At 47.2% G+C, this 18,989-nt stretch overlaps 1 protein-coding gene across 4 annotated transcripts in view; it reads right to left on the bottom strand.

Annotated features, from left to right (window-relative positions):
• Positions 1-18,989, bottom strand: part of Dixdc1 (DIX domain containing 1) — a 59,519-nt gene that overhangs the window by 25,146 nt on the left and 15,384 nt on the right. For 3 of the 4 annotated variants that reach the window (XM_042682956.1, XM_042682955.1, XM_042682957.1), the window contains exons 2-5: positions 12,270-12,399; positions 9,192-9,317; positions 4,584-4,815; positions 3,897-4,004 (exon numbers count right to left, since the gene is read on the bottom strand). In XM_042682956.1, coding sequence (XP_042538890.1) covers positions 3,897-4,004; positions 4,584-4,815; positions 9,192-9,317; positions 12,270-12,399 — 596 coding nt within the window. Of the gene's footprint in view, positions 1-1,111; positions 1,173-3,896; positions 4,005-4,583; positions 4,816-9,191; positions 9,318-12,269; positions 12,400-18,989 lie in introns of those variants that run through there. The other variant, XM_042682959.1, reaches the window with a different exon arrangement.

The raw sequence follows: 18,989 nt of genomic DNA, 5'->3' as shown, positions 1-18,989 counted from the left end.
GAGGGTCACTAGGAAATGGTATTCTGAAATGAGAACTCTTTTTCATCCAACGCTCGCTGCTTAGGAAATCTGACTTGCAAGCCAACTCTGCTGGAAGAACTCTGGGCTAAAGGTCCCATGCCCTTTTAAAGAGAATAGACAGATGTGTGACTGTTCAGGCTCAGCATTTACGTTTGAAATGGGATCCAGGTGCAGGAAGAAGCCTACACCAGCTGTTCCTCTTTGCAGAAGAAGACACGCCGTTCTCAACTGACAAGGTGCTGAGAACTACAGGTTCCACTGCCGGCACTCGACTGGACCGCTGGAGGTAGGTGCCAGACAAAGGGGGGCGGAGGGGGGGGGGGGAATGTGTGTGTGCCAATCTAGGGTGCTGGAAAACTGCTTTCCTAAAAGCACGGACGCATGCTCGGCTCCACCTCCTTCCTCCGAGGAGGGCTGTCTCCCATACAAGGGCAGAAAGGGGCGGGAGTCAGGGTACCCAGCCCCGATGGGGGAGTGGCAGAGCCGCCAGAGGAAAACAACATTTTCCTTTCTTGAATGGAGGCTGCCCGGGTGAGGCCAGAGAGAGAGACAGACAGACAGAGAGACAGAGAGAGAGAGAGGTAAGGCCAGGGAAGTAGACGTGGCCTGCCCGAGGGCTCCAGGGAGGAGAGCCCTGGGGTACAGCCCCGGGTACCTGCTGGCCGGACGTGGCGTCCTCTGCCCCAGGCCGGAGAAGCGCATCTCCACGCGAGTTAATCTTAGGGCGCGGGCTCCCGCGGATGAGCTTAGGAGTCCCATTTCGTCCACAAACAGTCGCCCACTTCGACACCCTAACCCTGTCCGAGGTCCCAGGCCGGGGTGACGCTGCTGAATTCCCACAGATCTAATGGCTCTCCGACCCCAATTTACCAAGCAAGCGACACCCCACCCCACCCCGCAAATCCCATCCGGTGCCGAGGCAGGGCGAGGGGGCCTCTCCTTCCCCTACAGCTGGCTCCGAAAACCCCGCATTTTCCAGCGCGGATGCGGGGCCGGCCGCAGCCCGTTCTCCCCGGCGTGCCGCGCCCCCCCCCCGCCCCGGCCCCCCGGCCCCCGCGCGCCCCGAGCCCCCCGCGCGCCCCGAGCTCACCATTTGACCTGCGTCCCGCCCATCGCCCCTCCGCGGCTTCAGCGAGCGCGCCGCCCGGGCTGGGGCTGGGGCTGGGGTGGGCGGCCGGGCGTCACAGCGCCCCCAAGCTCGGGCATAGCCCCCCGAGGGGCGCGAGCGAGGACTTCGGGGACAAGCCCCCCGCCGGGGTCCCCGGAGGAAAGGGGGGGCAATGGCGGGGCCCCGGGGACCGGGACGCCCCTGGGTGCGGGGCGCGCTAGCCGGCGGCTCAGACCCCGCCGAGGCCCGGCCTCCCCTCGCCGGCGGCGGCGCCGGGTCCCCAGCAGCCGCATCCCGGGCTCGGCCGCGCGGCGCCGGGCATCCCCGCGGGCGGCCGCGTCTCAGCCCATGCCCGGCCCGCGACGCTCCCGCGACTCGGGCTGCGCGCCGACCCCGCTCCGCACCGCCCCGCACCGCCCCTCAATCCCGCCCTCCGCGCCCCCGCCCTCCCCCGGCTGTCACCGCCCGCAGCGGCGCTGGGCAGAGGTAGGGGCGGGGCGAGGCGGGGTGGGGGGACCGGGATGGGGGGAGGATGGGGAGGGAGCCCCCCCGAAAAGCGCGGGTGGGGACGGGGGTGTGGGGAGGGGGGACGGGATAGGTGCGAGGGGGTAACGGGGAGAGTCCGAGATGGAGGGGGACGGGGGGGGGGGCAGGAAGACTGGGCTGGGGAGGGGGGAGTTGAGCCCCTGGACGGGCCGGGGAGGGGCGAGGGAGGGGCTGCCGGTGGGGAGGGGGGCGGGATAGGTGCGAGGGGGGTAACGGGGAGAGGTGAGCCCGAGATGGAGGGGGACGGGGAGGGGAGGGCAGGAAGACTGGGCTGGGGAGGGGGGGAGTTGAGCCCCTGGACGGGCCGGGGAGGGGCGAGGGAGGGGCTGCGGGTGGTCCCGACGCCGTTGGCGCGGCGTGGAAACGTGGCTGCCCTCCCGGGTTCCCGAGGACGCGGGCCGGGGGCAGGTCGGACCGCAGGGAGCCCGGCCCAGCTCCCGGCTGGTAGGGGAGGCCAACGGGATAGGGACGCGAGCTCACCCCAGGAAAAAAAAAAGTAGAAGCCCCAACGCCCTTCGCCTCCCCCTTCCCCTCCGGCGTTTCTGGGCCTCTGGTCCCCAACTGAGGATCGATTCGCGGGGATGTGCTGGAGAGGCTGGCCGGAGGTTCAGGGAGCAACAGGCGGGCAGAGCCGTGCCTGGGCTCGCCTGCGGCCGCGGAGGAAGGGAACGGACACCAGGGCTGGCTTTCAGATCACCTTCAGAGCCTCTCCCCACCCCAAACAGGAGCCTCCCAGGGCGGGGAGGGGTCGGAGGAGAGGTCACAGGGCCATTTAGGTGGGCTCTCAGGACAGAAGGGTGGCCATGCAGAGCCTCCAGGGTCTCCAGTAGCTGTGACAAGCCCTCCCCTCCCCTGGTTCCAGTGACAAACAAGAGGAGAGCTGATTGAGCCTCCCAGAGAGCGGAGTGAAGGACCGGCATTACAAGAAAATGGCAAACAGGGTAGAGAGAATGCTCAGGGAGTGCATGGAAGGCCTACAGGCAGGCAGGAAGCAATAGACTTCCTTATACAAGGAAACATCTCCGGATTCTGTACCAAGTGATAATCCAAACAACCAATCAAGGAAGCAATGGTTTAGAATCTCATTCAGAAGGCGCCATTGCTTAATGGATATAGGTTTTCCTTGGGGCTGATGAAGATAAGATTCATTAAACTGGATGATTACACAACCTTCCTAATGGAAGGTACTAACTGGCACTGAACTGAACATTTTAAAATGTTTGTGCATTTTATAAACAAAAAGTTGAACCATGTTACCAGTATATTAAAATGCTCGTAAGTTCCATATGGCTTCAATAAATTAGGCAGGTTTTTTTTAAAAAACCAAAGTAGACCAATAGGCAATTTGGGGGGAGGGAAGTAGGAAGAATAAACAAAGACACATAACAATACATGTACAAAACAACTAGATTGAAGGGAAACAGGCTATGCTGGGATGGGGTAGGAAAGAAAAGGTCATCAAAGCATGAATTACTTATGATTCAGCACCAAAATCAAGTTAGGAAAAAAAATAACTGATGTGATCTGGGGATGTGTTTATAGGAGAGTAATCCTTTTCTGCCACTACACTTGGCATTGACCAGGCTTTTATTAGAGCAGAGTGTACTGTTCCAGTCTGTGCACCACCTCCCGGCTACGGTCATAACCATCATTAGCCCACTCACATGCATCCTAATCTGCCACGATTCCCAGACCTGTAAGTGAACATGGAAACACGGGTGCTGAGACAACTCGGCACCATTTCCCCTCTTGTTATGAACTTTACACAGCTGTCTCAGACCCTAGGTACAGGACAATGCTGTAGAACTGGCTGTCTTAGACACAGGCAGCTGATGAGATACAGATGCCAACCACTGGGCCCCCGTGTGGTGACAGGTGAGCATTGGCACTGGGGCTCGGACAGCTCACCAGCACCTTACACAGGGAGTGCTGAGGTCTGATCCTTTCATGCCAAACACAAATTGAGGGAAGAAAGTGTGTGTGTGTGTGTGTGTGTGTGTGTGTGTGTGTGTGTGTGTGTTCGTGCACATGCGCCTGCACAGTGTGGTTAGGGACTGAACCCAGAGCAGACACACGTTTGGCAAGAGCTCTACCACTAAGCTACACTCCAGGGACACCCCTGCTTTACTGGTGTTGTGTTGTTCTTTGAAGCTGAGAACCCTACAAAGCTCCAAGAATGCAGCTTTCAGACAAGACAGTGGTGGTAGAGAACCAAGCTTACCTGGAGCAGCTGGACTCTGACGGGGACCTCTGCTGTCCTTCATACTGCTGCACCAGCGCCCGCACGCTCCAATATGGATTCTCGATCTCCTCATCCATGCTGCTGTTCCTAGAGCCAGGGAATGCAGCAAGGGAGAAGGTCAATTTCAAGTACTGACACCCAGCCACTGGGAACACATAAGACAAAACCCTCACTCAAAAGCACCTTTCGCTAAGGAGGGAAGGAACACAGAGACAATCTCCGCAGTACCCCGGGTTGTGCTCTCCCTACACACAGGTAGACGACCTCTGACATGCAACCTGCCCTGACTCTACAGGGCAGCCTGGCCTTCTGGACACAATCCAGGGTACAGCCTCCCACATGTGGACCACAGCATATCTCCCAGTGCAGAAAACATACTGTGCCAAAGTATATGTTGAAATTTTAGGCACCAGAGCAAAAAAAGAGAAAAAGAAAAAAAAAATGTACACACATAGCTCCTTTACATTGTGCTAACAACTGCAAAATAAACATCTCTAAAGAACTTTTCTCTTTTGATATGTCCTCCCCCATCCCCATTCTGTGTTCTGTTCAGCAGTGTGGGGCTGGTGAGGAGATCTTTTCATCTATTCCCCTGTGCTACCTGAGAGAAGAACTAGCCAGCGAGAGGTCAAGTTCAAGTTCTTATCCCCACCCATCCACCCTTACCTCTGTCTGTATCGAAAGACATCCCGTCCGGACCGTGACATGTCATGGCACACATCGGCCAGAGCAGCAGCTGCTCCCTGGGCCACAGCAGTGGCGCAGTGTGGTTGGTGACTTTGCAGAGACATTCTAGAATCTCGTCCATGGCTCACGGTCCTGTTAGAGCCAGGTTTAAAATGAGCTGCCAAGGCAAGAACCAGCCTCATGATGGACTTCAGGTTTCCTTCCACAATATCTGAAGGAAAGGACAGACCAAGAAGTCTTCAGCAGGAAACAAAGGCCGCAGACTTGGGTGTCTAGCACATGACACATGCAAGACGCAAGCAAAGCATTCGAAGGTCTGTCTTCACAAAGCCATGTTCCACGAGAGAGGCAGGTTAAAAAAATTACAGTGAGGTATAAGAAATAGGACTGGGCTGGGAAGGTGGCTCAGTGGTAGAGTGCTTGCCTTGCATGCATGAGGCCCTGGGTTCGATTCCTCAGCACCACATAAGCAGAAAAAGCTGGAAGTAGTGCTATGGCTCAAGTAGTAGAGCGCTAGCCTTGAGCTAAAGAGCTGAGGGACAGCACTCAGACCCAGAGTTCAGGCCCCACAACCAACAACAACAACAAAAAAAGAATGCTTCTAAGCCAGGCACTGGTGGCTCACACCTGTAATCCTAGCGACTCAGGAGGCTGAGATCTGAGGATTATGGCTCAAAACCAGCCTGGGAAGGAGTCTGTGAGATTCTGATCTCCAAAATACAGGAGTATAGGCATCTTAGAAGGCTCAGGGATGGATTCCTAGAGTGAGTGAGTCCTCAGCTGAGACCTGATTGATGAAGAGTGCTTCAACGGATGGGATAGAGGGGAAAAGAATAATCCAGGAGAAGGAATGGTAGGTGAGAAGTTCAGACAGCAACTTAGGAGAGCTGTGCTAGCTATACCCAACACGGAACCTCAAGTCACAGGTAGCTACTGAGCACTTTAAACATCACTTCTCTGAAATGAAATTGTGCAGTAGGGTTTGCACTGTGTTAAGTGCCTCACACACACAGGCCTGCGCACACACACACATACAAGAAAACATCACACTGCATTTGATATAAAAGTAGTATGTCAAATAGCTCAATAACTTATCTTGATCTCATGGTGAGTGATAATATTCTGGATGTATTGTGTCAGACAAAGTATATTAGCAAAATTAATTTCAGTTGGTTTTTTTTTTGGGGGGGGGGTTGGGGGTCTGGTCATGGGGCCTGAACTCTGGGCCTGGGTGCTGTCCCTCAGCTCTTTAGCTCAAGGCTAGTGCTCTACCACTTGAGCCACAGAGCCACTTCCAGCTTTTTTTTCCTGCTTATATAGTGCTAAGGAACTGAACCCAAGGCCTCATGCATACAAGGCAAGTGCTCTACCACTGAGCCACCTTCCCAGCCCAGTTGCTTTTGTTTTACAATGTGGCTATTAGAAACTTTTAAGTGACTTACATTGTATGTCTGGAATCCTGCACTATATGGAGGAGGAAGTGAAAGAAATTCAACATAAATAAGAAATAATAGAAGCCAAGCATGGTGATGTACATGCGTAATCCCAGCTACTCAAATGGCAGAAGTAGGAAGATTGTTTTCTGGGCCAGCTCAAGCAAAAGCATAAGACCTGGCTGGAGGGCATGGCTCAAGTGGGACAGTGCCTGCCTACCAAGTATAAGGCCCTTAGTTCAAAGCTCCAGGGCACCAGGGTCAAGAAGAGAGAAGAGGGCTGGGAAGTAGCTCAGTGGTAGAGTGTTTGCCTTGCATGCATGAGGCCCTGGGTTCAATTCCTCAGTACCAGAAAAAGCTGGAAGTAGTGCTGTGGCTCAAGTGGAAGAGCACTAGCCTTGAGCTGAAGAGCTGAGGGACAGTGCTCAGGCCCCACAAACAAAAAAAAAAAAAAAGGAGAGAGAAGAAAGGTAAAACAGGAGGAATCAGAGGTGGCAACGGTCATGTGGGACCGGCTGAGCCATAGGGAATATTCTGGATTTCATCAAAGGTCCTTCAGATACAGTCTTGTAGCACAGCCAACGTGCTCTTGGATTATTTCTGCCTGCAGCGTGGAAGGCTGAGGGAGAGGGCTAATTAGGAAGCGTTTGTGCTTCTCCTGGTAAAAGACAATGATGCCCTGAGTGGCAGTTTCCCTCAAAATAGCCCACTTTACTGGGCCAGATCCCCAAGCCCTCTCCACATGGGGACCAGATCAAGCATACCACTGCACTCCACATTCTGCCCTAGAAAAGAAAAGGTGATAGATGTGATAAAAGCTAACGCGAGGGAAATGGGTAAAATTCTATTTATTTGACTTCATACCCTTTCAAATGTGCAAAGCTTGGAAGAGCTTATTCAATACCAGTTACTGCATGCTCTCAGTGGCTGGATGACCCCAACACAGAGGAAACCAACAATTCAACATGAAAGAAGGGTTCCCCTGTGCTCTCTTTCTCATCTGACCCGCAGGAAGTCAGCCCCAGGTTTCTGACGCTGAAACAGAACCAGATACAGTCAGTTCTAGAGAATCAGCAAGAGGACCAGGCAGCCTTTACTTTCTCAGGAAATCTATATTGCTCCTTCCTCATAGCCTGGGAAAACTCACCTTCATCAGTCCACTGCACAAGGAGTCATGTGCAGTGGCCACCGAGACCATTCTGTCCTGCCTAGGATGTTCTCATGCACACACACACACACACACACACACACACACACACACACACACACACACACAAAACCTATAAAATATTTTTCTTCTAGAAAAATGGTTGGACTATTTAGGAAATGTGGATCAGGAGGATCGTGGTTTTAAGGCTAGCATAGGCAGAAAGTTCTTGAAACACCCCCTCCCCTATGAAAAAGGTTATAGTAATTTGAATGAAAAAGCTGGGCGTAGTGCTTCAAGCCTGTCAGCTCAGCTATCTATTTGAGAAGCTTAAGTAGGAGAACCACAGTTCAGTCTAGCCAGCCCGGGTGTAAACTGCCAGATTATACCTGAAGAGAGCTAAAGCAAAATGTGTAGTTCACCTGCCAAAGCAAGCATAAGGCTTTGAATTCAAAACCTATTACCATACAAGAATGAAAGGAGGAAGGAAGGAAGGAAGGAAGGAAGGAAGGAAGGAAGGAAGGAAGGAAGAAAGGAAGGAAGGAAGGAAGGAAAACTATGGAAAAAGCATAGTCAAACATAGTGGTTCAAGCCTGTAATCTAGCTACTTGATTCAGGGTTCAAGACCAGCCTGAGCATAAAAGTTTATGAGATAAAAAAAAAACAAGTTTATGAGATATCATCTCACTCAGTGACTGGGCAGGTTTACGTCTGCCTCTCATCTCTAGAGATACAGGAAATTGCCAATAGGAGGATCACAGCACATCAAGTGAGACCCTACCTGGCAAACAGCCAATATAAAAAGGAGCTGAAGGCTCAAGTGGTAGATGCCTGAGTAGCAAGCACAAGACCCTGAGTCCAATCCTTAGTATCTTTAAAAAAAAAAAAAAAAAAAGCACAGGTCACTGGTGACTCATGCCTGTAATCCTAGCTACTCAGGAGGCTGAGATCTAAGGATTATGGTTCAAAGCCAGCTGGGGCAGAAAAGTCCTTGAGACTCTTATCTTTGATTATATACCAGAGAACCAGAAGTAGAGTGGTGGCTTAGGTAGAGCACTATCCTTGAGGAAAAACAAAACAAAAACATCTCTGAGACAGCACTCAGCCTCTGAGTTCAAGCCCCATAACCAACAAAAATATAAAACTACCACCACCATAGTTTATAATAATTTGAAATAATATTTGGTCAGGAAACCAACAGAATTTGAAAATACTATTTGTCTTCATTGATGATAAATGAAAATTCTGAAATATTTTTTCTATTCCTATTCAAACAAACTGTGATTAGTTAAATAAATAGAGAATTTCTATCTCCACCCAATGCTCCAATCCAAAGCATTTGGATTTTTTTTCCTGTCGTGGGGCCTGAACTCTGGGTCTGGGTGCTGTCCTTCAGCTCTTCTGCTCAAGGCTAGTGCTCTACCACTTGACCTACAGTGCCGTGCCACTTCTGGCTTTTTCTAATTATGTGGTGCTGAGGAATCGAACCCAGGGCCTCATGCATTCAAGACAAGCTCTCTACCACTGAGTCACATTCCCAGTCCCAGCATTTGGATTTTGATAATCACTCCATCTCTAGAAGATACTTACTGTGCTAGGAATGTGGCTTAGTGGTAGAGTGCTTGCCCAGCATGCATGAAGCCCTTGGATTTGATTCCTCAGTACCACATACATAAAAAAAGCTAGAAGTAGGGCTGTGGCTCAAGTGGTAGAGTGCTAGCCTTGAGCAAAAGAAGCTCAGGGACAGTGCTCAGGTCCTGAATTTAAGCCCCAGGACTGGAAGGAAGAAGAGGAGGAGGGTGGGGGGGGGAGAAGGAGGGGGGGGGAGGAGGAGGAGGGGGAGAAGGACGAAGAAGATACCTATCTTTATGGGGAAAAAAAAGAGTTCAAGAGGCTGTTTCTATTTCAATCCACTCAGAGCCCCTGATACAGGACCAAGGTATAGAGGCTGTGAGCACCACTAAAGCTGAGTGTGGTCTGTCCATGAAGGACATGAAGAACATTGACCTTTAGCTGATGTCTGGTGCATACGAATCTTCTTGGAGGCCACAAACTGTAGTACTTTCTCCACATTACTCTTCATCTCCTGCTGGTTACTGGGACTCAACTGTACACCACTCAGCTTCTCTCCTGCTGTTATGAGAGAGAAAAGATACGGTGTCATAGGTGATATAACAGCCAGGAACAAGGGAGGGAATATTTGACACAATTATTTATAAGTATACGGGCAAATTAAATCTTAGAGGTTGTACTTTGGATGGGGAAGAGGAGAGTACCTTCAAAGGTTCAGATTTACCCCCTGAGTGCCTATGAAGTTATTATGGGTACATTTATTTTATTCACCAAGCATCCACCTGGGTGCCAGGCACTGCTCTGGCACAACAGAAAGCAATAGACAAGTAAATTCTTTCCCTCACCAAGTTTACATCTATAGGGATGGAAGATAACAACTAAGTTAAGTTAACATTAATATCATTTCAAGAAATGAAGCCAGGCACTGGTGGCTCATGCTTGCAGGATAAAGGGACTGGTAGGGCATAGAAAGTTAAGAGCTGCAAATAAGACCTCCACGTGGAAATATTGAATAGGAAGCTGGCTATTCATGAGTAAAACTCTAGGAAAAGTTCATGGCTAAACAAATCTGAGAAGAGACCCTGAAGTTTTGTGTGTGTGTGCTAGTCCTAGGGCTTGAACTCACAAACTGGGCACTGTCCCTGAGCTTTTTTTGGTCGGTCATGGGGACTGAACTCTGGGCCTGGGCACTGTTCCTCAGCTCTTCAGCTCAAGGCTAGTGCCCTACCACTTGAGCTACAGCACCATTTCTGGCTTTTTTCTGCTTATGTGGTGCTGAGGAATTGAACCCAGGGCCTCATACATGCAAGGCAAGCACTCTACCACTGAGCCACCTTCCCAGCCCTCCCTGAGCGTTTTTGTTCAAAGTTAGTGCTCTATCACTTAAGCCACAACTCCATGTTCAGCTTTTTGATTTTTGGTGTTTAACTGGTGATAAAGAGTTTCATAGATTTTCCTGCCCAGGCTGGCTGCTAGCTTCGATCCTCAGATCTCAGCCTCCTGAGTAGCTGGGCCACCAGCACTAGGCTGAGGTTATTTCTATATAGCAAAGTCTCAACAAAAAGCTGTATTTAGAGCTGGGCATATGTCTGAGTGGTAGATCTGCTTAGCATGCATAGGCTCTGGATTCATCCCTTACAACACACATACGACCTGGGTTTGGGAAAAATAAGAATATATTTTCATACTGTTTCTAGATGCACAGAATATCTCTGGAAAGAAATGTAAGGAATGTAAAACCTGGCTGTTTCTAGAATGGAGAATGAGGAGCTGGTAGACAGAGGTAGAGAAAAAGGCTTTGGGCTTCATATTCTTTTGTGGCATCTGGATGTCCTACGAGCCCATGTGTAACCTATTTAAGTAATTGCAACATTAAAGGTTTCAAATGGGCTTTGGAATGAAAGCAGATCCAGGCTGTACAAACATTTTGGTACTTAGTTATGTGAGTGGAAAGTTGCTTAGCTTCTCTAAACTTTACAAATGGAGTAAAACATTAGTATGGGTTGGCTATGCCTAATCCATATGGTGCTCAAAAAGTTTCAGATTTTGGAGTACTGCATATTTCAAATATTTGGATTAGTAATGCTTAAATGATAAGTGGTTAAATTATAGTCAAATATTCCAAAAATTTTTTTAAACTATGACATGTAAAACATTTTTTAACCCAAGCATTTTGGATAAGAAACACACTCAACCTATATTTATACCCATATTATAAATACTCAAAGCAGCATGCTTTGAGTTTGTAGTTTCTGTTTGACAGAAACTACTCAATATGATTAAGGGGAAAAAAATCCTAGCTGGGCACTATTAGCTCACACTTGTAATCCTGGCTACTCAGGACACTGAGATTTGAGGATTGTCATTCAAAGCCAGATCAGGCAGGAAAGTCCTGCTGTGAAATTCTTGTCTCCAATTAAACACCAGAAAACTGGAAGTGGTGATGTCACTCAAAGTGGTAGAGCAAAAGAGCTCAGGGACAGTGCCCAGGCCCTAAGTTCAAGCCCCACAACTGACAAAAAAAATTTTTAATGAATCAATAAATCCTCTCTTTCAGCTTGTTTCCTGGAAGTAGGAATAATAACATTGGTTTCCCAAGGGTGTGATGATTAAGTGAAATTAACAAGGTAGAAAGTGCTTAATCCTGACAGCTCTGATTACTATTGCCATTGTTATTATCACAATGAAGAATACATGAGCTGTCCACAGGTAAGCACAGAGGTGGGGGCATTGTTCTAAACCTTGCTTCTCCCACGCACTTGCAAGGCCCATAACCCTCAAGAACTCCAAGCACGGCCAGTGGGCTAATTATAAATGTTTGAGTACACAGTTTGTGCCCTTGGTTAGGGGTCATAGAAAGAAAACATTTATTTACTATACATGGTCTTATGGAGCCCAATCCATACAGAAGGAAAAAGTGGGTAAGCAAATGGATTTCAAGTAATTACCATTCAATGAGAGAAATAATAACAGTATTATGGACAAATGCTAAGAAGATAAGGTTTGATACTACCATGTATTAAGAATGATACCCAGGCTCCAGGAAGAGTAATTCTTTTATGGAACATATATTACAGAAAGGTGACAAATTCTGTTTGCCTGGCCAGTTTCCTCATCTAGTCTCAGGTTAGATGTAGGTTCTTCTGGCAGGCCTCAATTTAGTCATCATTCCATATGAGCAGACATCCCTGAACCCCAAAGACTAGGCAGAGGTTGTCCTTTCTGCATATACTCTGATTAGCCAACCAGAATACTAAGAACATGAATAGTATTGACTTTGGACTGGGAAACTCCTGAAAGAATAGGCCCAGCATACACCCAAACATATACAGTTCCAAGCACACAGTGGTTATTGACCACTAAATAAGTGAATTGACTTTGAATATGTTACATCTTCCCTACTTTCATTGGCATATATTCTAAAGAAGAAACAACCTGCTTTGAAGGGCATATGGAGGATATAGCAGGTCATGTTCTGGTCTATGCTAGCGTCAGAGTCCAGGGCCAACTGACCAACAATCTCGATGAGATACGCCAGGATCACCCCATCCCGGAGATCCTGCCGCAGATCCTGCACAGGCTGTACTGATGGCCTCTTCTTCAGCTGTGCATTCACCCAGGCCACGTAGGCCTGTAGCTGTTGCTGGAAAACAAAAGATGGAAATAAGGGAAAAGTGACACATTATCTTATCTCCTATTGTGCACCCTCTAAGGCCACCTGAGAGATGTGGTTTAGTGGGAAAGAAAAAATAAAGGTGGTATCATGACCAGGAGCTAGTAGCCCATGCCTGTAATCCTAGCTACTCAAGAGGCTGAGATCTGAGATCACGGTTCAAAGACAGCCTGGGCAGGTAAGTCTGTGTGATTCTTGTTTCCAGTTAAGCAACAAAAAAGGCAGAAATGGTTCAAGTGGTAGAGCACCATCCTTGAGCAAAACAAGTTCAGGGACAGCAGCCAGACCGTACCCAAACAACAATAACAAAGATGCTAAGACTCTATCGTGGTCAGGCCTAGAACATGTGTTCCAAAACTCGCAGGTTCAATGCCTATCTTCAGAGATAAAGATTAACTTGGGTGGCCCAGAAGGCATAAATTCAGCAACTGAGTGTCTCAAGGACAAATGGCTCCTGCGTTCCTTGAGCTTTCCTCTGCTGACAGTGAGGAGGGCTAGATTTGGGAGCTCAGCCAGTTTTTCACTGCTGCCAGGAACCCACCACACTCTCCACTACAATCCCTCATGCACACAGGCATGGTGGACTGTGGCACTCACACAAATGGATGGTGCAGAACCAGAAATAAACAGCAACCCCAGCTCAGAGCTGCCTCTTCCATTGCTGATTGCTTCAGAATGAGACTTACATGTAATCATCTCACAGCCAATACAAGATTTACTCTCTTGATCCCTTAATCCTAGGATTGCCGCCAAGTTAGTTTTAATCCGTGTTTTTATATTGCCAAAGAGGATCTGGTTGCATAAAACTGACACAAAGGAAAGAGTATGGTGAACATCATCACTATGATTTGCTTAAGACAACCAGGTAGAAACATGTGACTAATGTATCTCAACCTTTGGACAACCTGACATAATCCATTTTGTCCCTTGAACAGAACATGTACTCAGATGTTTGTTCTAATTATCTGGTCAGAAGATGGGCATTTAAATCTAATTAGCACATGAACAATGTCATAATTCGGGCAGCAGCTCTGTTTGGTTTCTGCAGCAGCCCAAGACCCTGAACCTAAAAATTAAGTTCCAGGGCTAATTGTATTAAATTTTAATTTACTTAAAGTACAGCTGTCGCTAAGTCCCAAGTACTGCCTTAATGAAATGAAGTTGGAAATTACTCCTTGGCTGCTTCCTGATCTTAAATTAAAGCGACATTAGTTTTGCTCTCTTGTTGATTTGTGGAAATAAAGTCTTTGGGAGAGTGCACTGAGGCAATAATGTACCAGCCACGAACAAACTGCAGGCAGTGAACGAGCAGGAGGAGCTGAGGGAGGAATCTAATATGTACTGCACAAAACTAAGCACTATTTGTGGTATCTTACATATATTTAAGTAGTTCCTGAATGCCCGGCACAGAGCCTGACATGCAACTGAGGCTTACTAAATGGTCAGTACTGTTGTCATAACCATCATCATTCAATATGATCCTCAAAAAATGTACTACAAGATGAGGTAATGATGTTCAACATGTACTCATTTCCTTACTTATGGAACTGTAAACCCTATGTACTTCACCTTTACAATTATATATATATCTATGTATATATATAAATATACTACAGAGCACACATGTATGCATACACACGTGGACACACACACACACAAAATACATTAGAGTCAACATCTTCATTGTACGATAAGTTTTGATAAGTTATGTTAACTTCTCCATTGTCCCCATAGCTAGGACATAGCAGATCTGGTTTTACAGCCCAGTAAATGGGATCCATACATGTATCAGGGGCCTCTTGCTATCCAGCTCACTCTGAAGTACACACAAGGCTGCATCTTCTGCCTAACATGGGCAAGGTAGGACCACCTAAGACAAACCAAGCACAAGGAGCCTTGGGAGTGAACCTCTCTGGTTTGAGAAAAATGTGTTGAGACTAGAAAAGGCATTGAGAGTAACAGCAGAAATATGAGTACTTGGATTGTTACAGAAGTCCTAACCAATTTCCCTATAATAGTAGTAGTATCACCATCAGCTCCCTCTCCATACATGCTTTTTCCATTATCCTCAAGATAAAATCCAGTCTCCTTAGCTGTTATTCAGGTCAGCCATGAGCTAGCCTTTGCCTATTCTCCAGCTTCACCCCTACTCCTTCATGAGCTATCCAAAACTGTATGCACTCTCCAAAGACACCATGCTTTTCTTTCTCTCTGATATCCTTTTTAAGTACTAACTCAAGCATTACCTTTCCTAGAAAGCTTTTCCAGAGCCTCTTACATACCTGATTCCTGGAGAGCATCACATAAAATCAGTCCAACAGTACTGTGAGCGCAAGCACTACACCGTATTATAGGGCTAGAAAGAGCCCTGTGACCTCAAGAAGCAGGAAAGGAATGGAAGAACAAGGAGAAGCCTGCAGGCTGATAAGGGAAAATGCTACAGTGGGGCTCCTGGGTACTGAGAGTTTGAAGCCCAAGGGAAGGGGAGGTCCTGAAGGAGAAAAGGAAGCTAAGTGGTGACCCCAAAGGAGCTAAGGTCTGAAATACACTCCCTGAAAAGTCACATCAGTTCAGCATTGTTTGACTCAGTAACAGGCGCTCCACACGTATTTGTTTGCATTATTTCATCAGGCCAGACCTGAGGTGATTGCAAAAGTTAATTGTGCAAGGATAGACAAGAATGAGTACTTTTCATTAGGCCATGACAATTTCTACTTAAGTAACTATAGCCTTTCCTGTGGCTGAAAAATAGGAGTTCATTGTCTTTGATGCAAAACTGATTATAGAGGTTCCTCGCCGCAGTTTTCATGCATATTAGCCACAGCTGTGGCCCTCTCCTCAGCACAAATGATAATGTCACCTTTCTGAACACCTATTCTGTTCACAATCTATGAGGCTATAGTGAGTGGTGGAACCTTGCCTAGCATACTTGAGGCCTTTGGCACCAAAATCAGCCAACGCTGATCAGCCAATGGCTATGCTGTCCTTTTTTTTTTTGTCAGGCTTGAACTCTGGGCCTGGGTACTGTCCCTCAGCTCTTCAGCTCAAAGCGAGTGCTCTACCTCTTGGGCCACAGCACCACTTCCGGTTTTCTAGTGGTTAATTGGAGATAAGAGTCTCACAGATATTCCTTCCTGGGCTGGCTTTGAACAGCAATCCTCAGATCTCAGCCTCCTGAGTAGTTAGGATTACAGGTGTGAGCCACCAGGGCCTGGCTATGCCAAGTCCTTTAAACATTTTCTTCTAATGTTAATTTTCCAGGGAGATATTATTGTCATCTGCTTTATGGATTGGAAACTGAAACTCAAAACAAGATCACCCAGATAGTGAGCCAAAGTAAGGGGTTCGGACTTCCTTCCCATGACAAAAGTCTTTCTACACTTGAATGAAAGCATCTGAGATTTAAATGATGTCACTGAAACCTTTGGGACACACCTGACTCTAAGCCACCCTTTTACTATACATCCAATGCTTGAGTGGAGGCAGGGACGCATGTAGTGATCTACCCTATGTGGTTGTCAACAACTGAAGCAGCCTCAGCAGCTTGGAAACCTGTTGGAAAAGCAGATGCCCAGCTCCTTTCCACCCCTACCAAGTCAGGACTTCTATTTTAACACCATCTCCTAGGGATTCATAAGCACATGTAAGTGTTAAAAACACTAAACACCCACTGTTTCCACATCGGGCTGTACACTGAGAACGAAAGAGGAGCTGAGGATATAGCTCTGGGTTAGAGCACTGGTCTAACATGCAAGATGCTCTGAGGGTCCATCCCCAGCCTCCCAACACACACACATATACCTTGAAGCACACCTCATCCCTGTACGTTGTAAAAAATAATTGTAATATCTATGTACTGTTCTTTTGACTTTAGCCTATAGTGTACAAAGAATGGATTCTCCTTGGGTTAGTTCTTTTCTACTCCTTTCTCTGTGAGTATGCTACTTATTAATAAGGATAATATAGTTAGGTTTGTTTGCTATTGTTTCAAGGTTTCTCCCACATTCTAGTGAGGTAAGGAGGGACATTATCTGAAATGTTCTGAAAGTTAAAGCAATAGCCAGATGCTGGTGATCATGCCTATAATCCTTGCTACTCAGGTGGCTGAGATCTGAAAATCACAGTTCACAACTGGCAAGGCAGTGAAGTCCATGAGATTATCATCTCCAATTAACTACCAAAAGAAGCCAAAAGTGGAGGTGTGGCTCAAGTGGTAGAGCTCTAGCCTTGAGCAAAAAGCTCAGGGACAGCATCCAGGCTCTGAGCTGGTAGAAGGAAGGAAGGAAAGAAGGAAGGAAGGAAGGAAGGGAGGGAGGGAGGGAGGCAGGCAGGCAGGGAGGGAGGGAGGGAGGGAAGTTAAAGCTATAAATAAAAATTTTAATAAGAGGCATTTTTCCATTACTCTTCCTACCCCGTTCCTCCCATTCCTCCTCCTCTTCCTCCTCCTCCTCTTCTGCTGCTGCTACTTTTATTTTTTTATTTTTAATTTTTATTTTTTGCTAGTCCTGGATCTTGAACTCAGGGCCTGGACACTGTCCAGGCTTCTTTTGCTCAAGACTAGCACTCTACCACTTGAGCACAGCACCACTTCCAGCTTCTTCTTTTTTTCTGTTTATGTGGTACTGAGGAATCAAACCTAAAGCTTTATGCATGCTAAGCAAACACTCTACCACTAAGCCACATTCCCAGCTCTTTCTTCATTCTTTGTACCCTATTCCCATGTATATCCTATGGATAAACAAACTAATTGGTCTCTTTACCCACTTTATGCTGGTTAACAGAGCTCTGCCTTACTTATTTGTGGAGCCACAGAATACTCTCTTTCATATGGGTATTTGGGTCCTCCTCCTCCTCCTCCTCCTCTTCTTCGCCCTCCCTCTCTCCCTCCCTCACTCTCTTTCTCTCTGTCTCGGTCTCTCTCTCACACACACACTCACACACAATGACAAACACTGCTGCAATCAGTAACTTTGCACATAGGTGTCTTCATGTTGACTGATGTCCAGCTTCAGGGTAGATACCAAGATGAAATTGCTAGGTCAAATGTCAGATGCTGCTAAACTCACCACCACAACAGTTGTACTCATCTGTTTTCCTGCCTGTTTCCCCACAGCCTTGTCCACTGAACATGCCATATTCTAATTTTTGCCAATATGGTAGGAAGGAAATGATGTCTCCATGTTGTTTAGCCCAAATTGTTTTTTAGCAGGTGTGGGAATCTGTATCTTTGACTTTTTTTTATATCCACATGAATTGTTTGTTCCTGTTTTTTTCCACATTTTTCTATCAAAGTGTTCAGTCCTCTGTCCCTCAAGTTCCCCATCTTTAGGAGTTCTGTATATATTACTTTTGTCAGCCTTTTGTTTTTAATATATGTTGCAGCTCATGAGTAGGCATTTTGTTTATGGGGGTATTTTTGGCAATGAAAAGGATTTTTTTTTCTGTCAGTTGTGGGGCCTGAACTCTGGACCTGGGCACTGTCCCTCAGCTCTTCAGCTCAAGGCTAACACTCTACCACTTGAGTCACAGCGCCACTTCTTGCTTTTTCTGCTTATGTGGTGCTGAGGAATCGAACCCTGGGCCTCATGCATGGGAGGCAAGTACTCTATCACTAAGCCACCTTCTCAGCCCCTGAAAAGGATTTTTATTATAACCAAGTGTATTGATATTTTATTGCCTCTGAATGTTAAGAGTCACAGTTAGAAAGCCTAAGAGATGAAAGAAAAATTTACCCATTCTTTTCTAGTTCTTATATGGTCCCTTTTACTGTTATTTTCTTGGGGTTAAACTACTAATTTTTTGTTTAACTTCCTCTTATTTCTCTTAAAATTAAAAAAAAATTATAAGTAAGCCAGGTGCCAGTGGCTCACGCCTATAATCCTAGCTACTCAGGAGTCTGAGATCTGAGGATCTTGGTTCAAAGCCAGCCTGGGCAGGAAAGTCCGCAAGACTCATCTCCAGTTAAACACCAGAAAACCAGAAGTGGCACTGTGGCTCAAGCGGTAGAGCACTCGCCTTGAGCTGAAGAGCGCAGGGACGGCGCCCAAGCCCAGAGTTCAAGCCCCACGACCGACCAAAAAAAAAAAGGTAAAGCACTAGCCTTGAGCTGAAGAGCTTAGGGATAGCGCCCAGGCAGGGTTCTAGCCCCACGACCGACAAAAAAAAAAAAAAGCAAAAAAAAACCATATAACTATGTGAAAACTCAACTCTGTGTGTGTGCACACATGCACGTGCACCAGGCACTATCCCTGAGCTTGATCTTTTTTTCTTTCCTTCCTTCCTTTTTTTCTTATCAAGGCTAACATTCTACCACTTGATCCATAGCTCTACTTTTAGCTTTTTGGTGGTTAATTAGAGATATGAGTCTTGTGGACTTTACTGCTCAGGCTGGCTTCAAACCATGATCCTCAGGTACTGAGTGGCTGAGCCACTGGTACCCAGCAAAACCAGACATTCTAAATAGGGAAAAACAGACCTACTCCAGGTAGGGCTGGCGTTGGGGGTTCAGAGCTCAGCTCTCTTGGCATCTTTTTCTCCATCTTGAAACCTCTCCAACCTCC

This window comes from Dipodomys spectabilis, unplaced genomic scaffold (genome assembly GCF_019054845.1).
Source record: "Dipodomys spectabilis isolate Male_0828 unplaced genomic scaffold, ASM1905484v1 ptg000076l, whole genome shotgun sequence".
Taxonomy (NCBI): Eukaryota; Metazoa; Chordata; class Mammalia; order Rodentia; family Heteromyidae; genus Dipodomys; species Dipodomys spectabilis.
The sequence above is the reverse complement of the archived record's forward strand: the minus strand, read 5'-3'. Positions and strand labels throughout refer to the sequence as shown.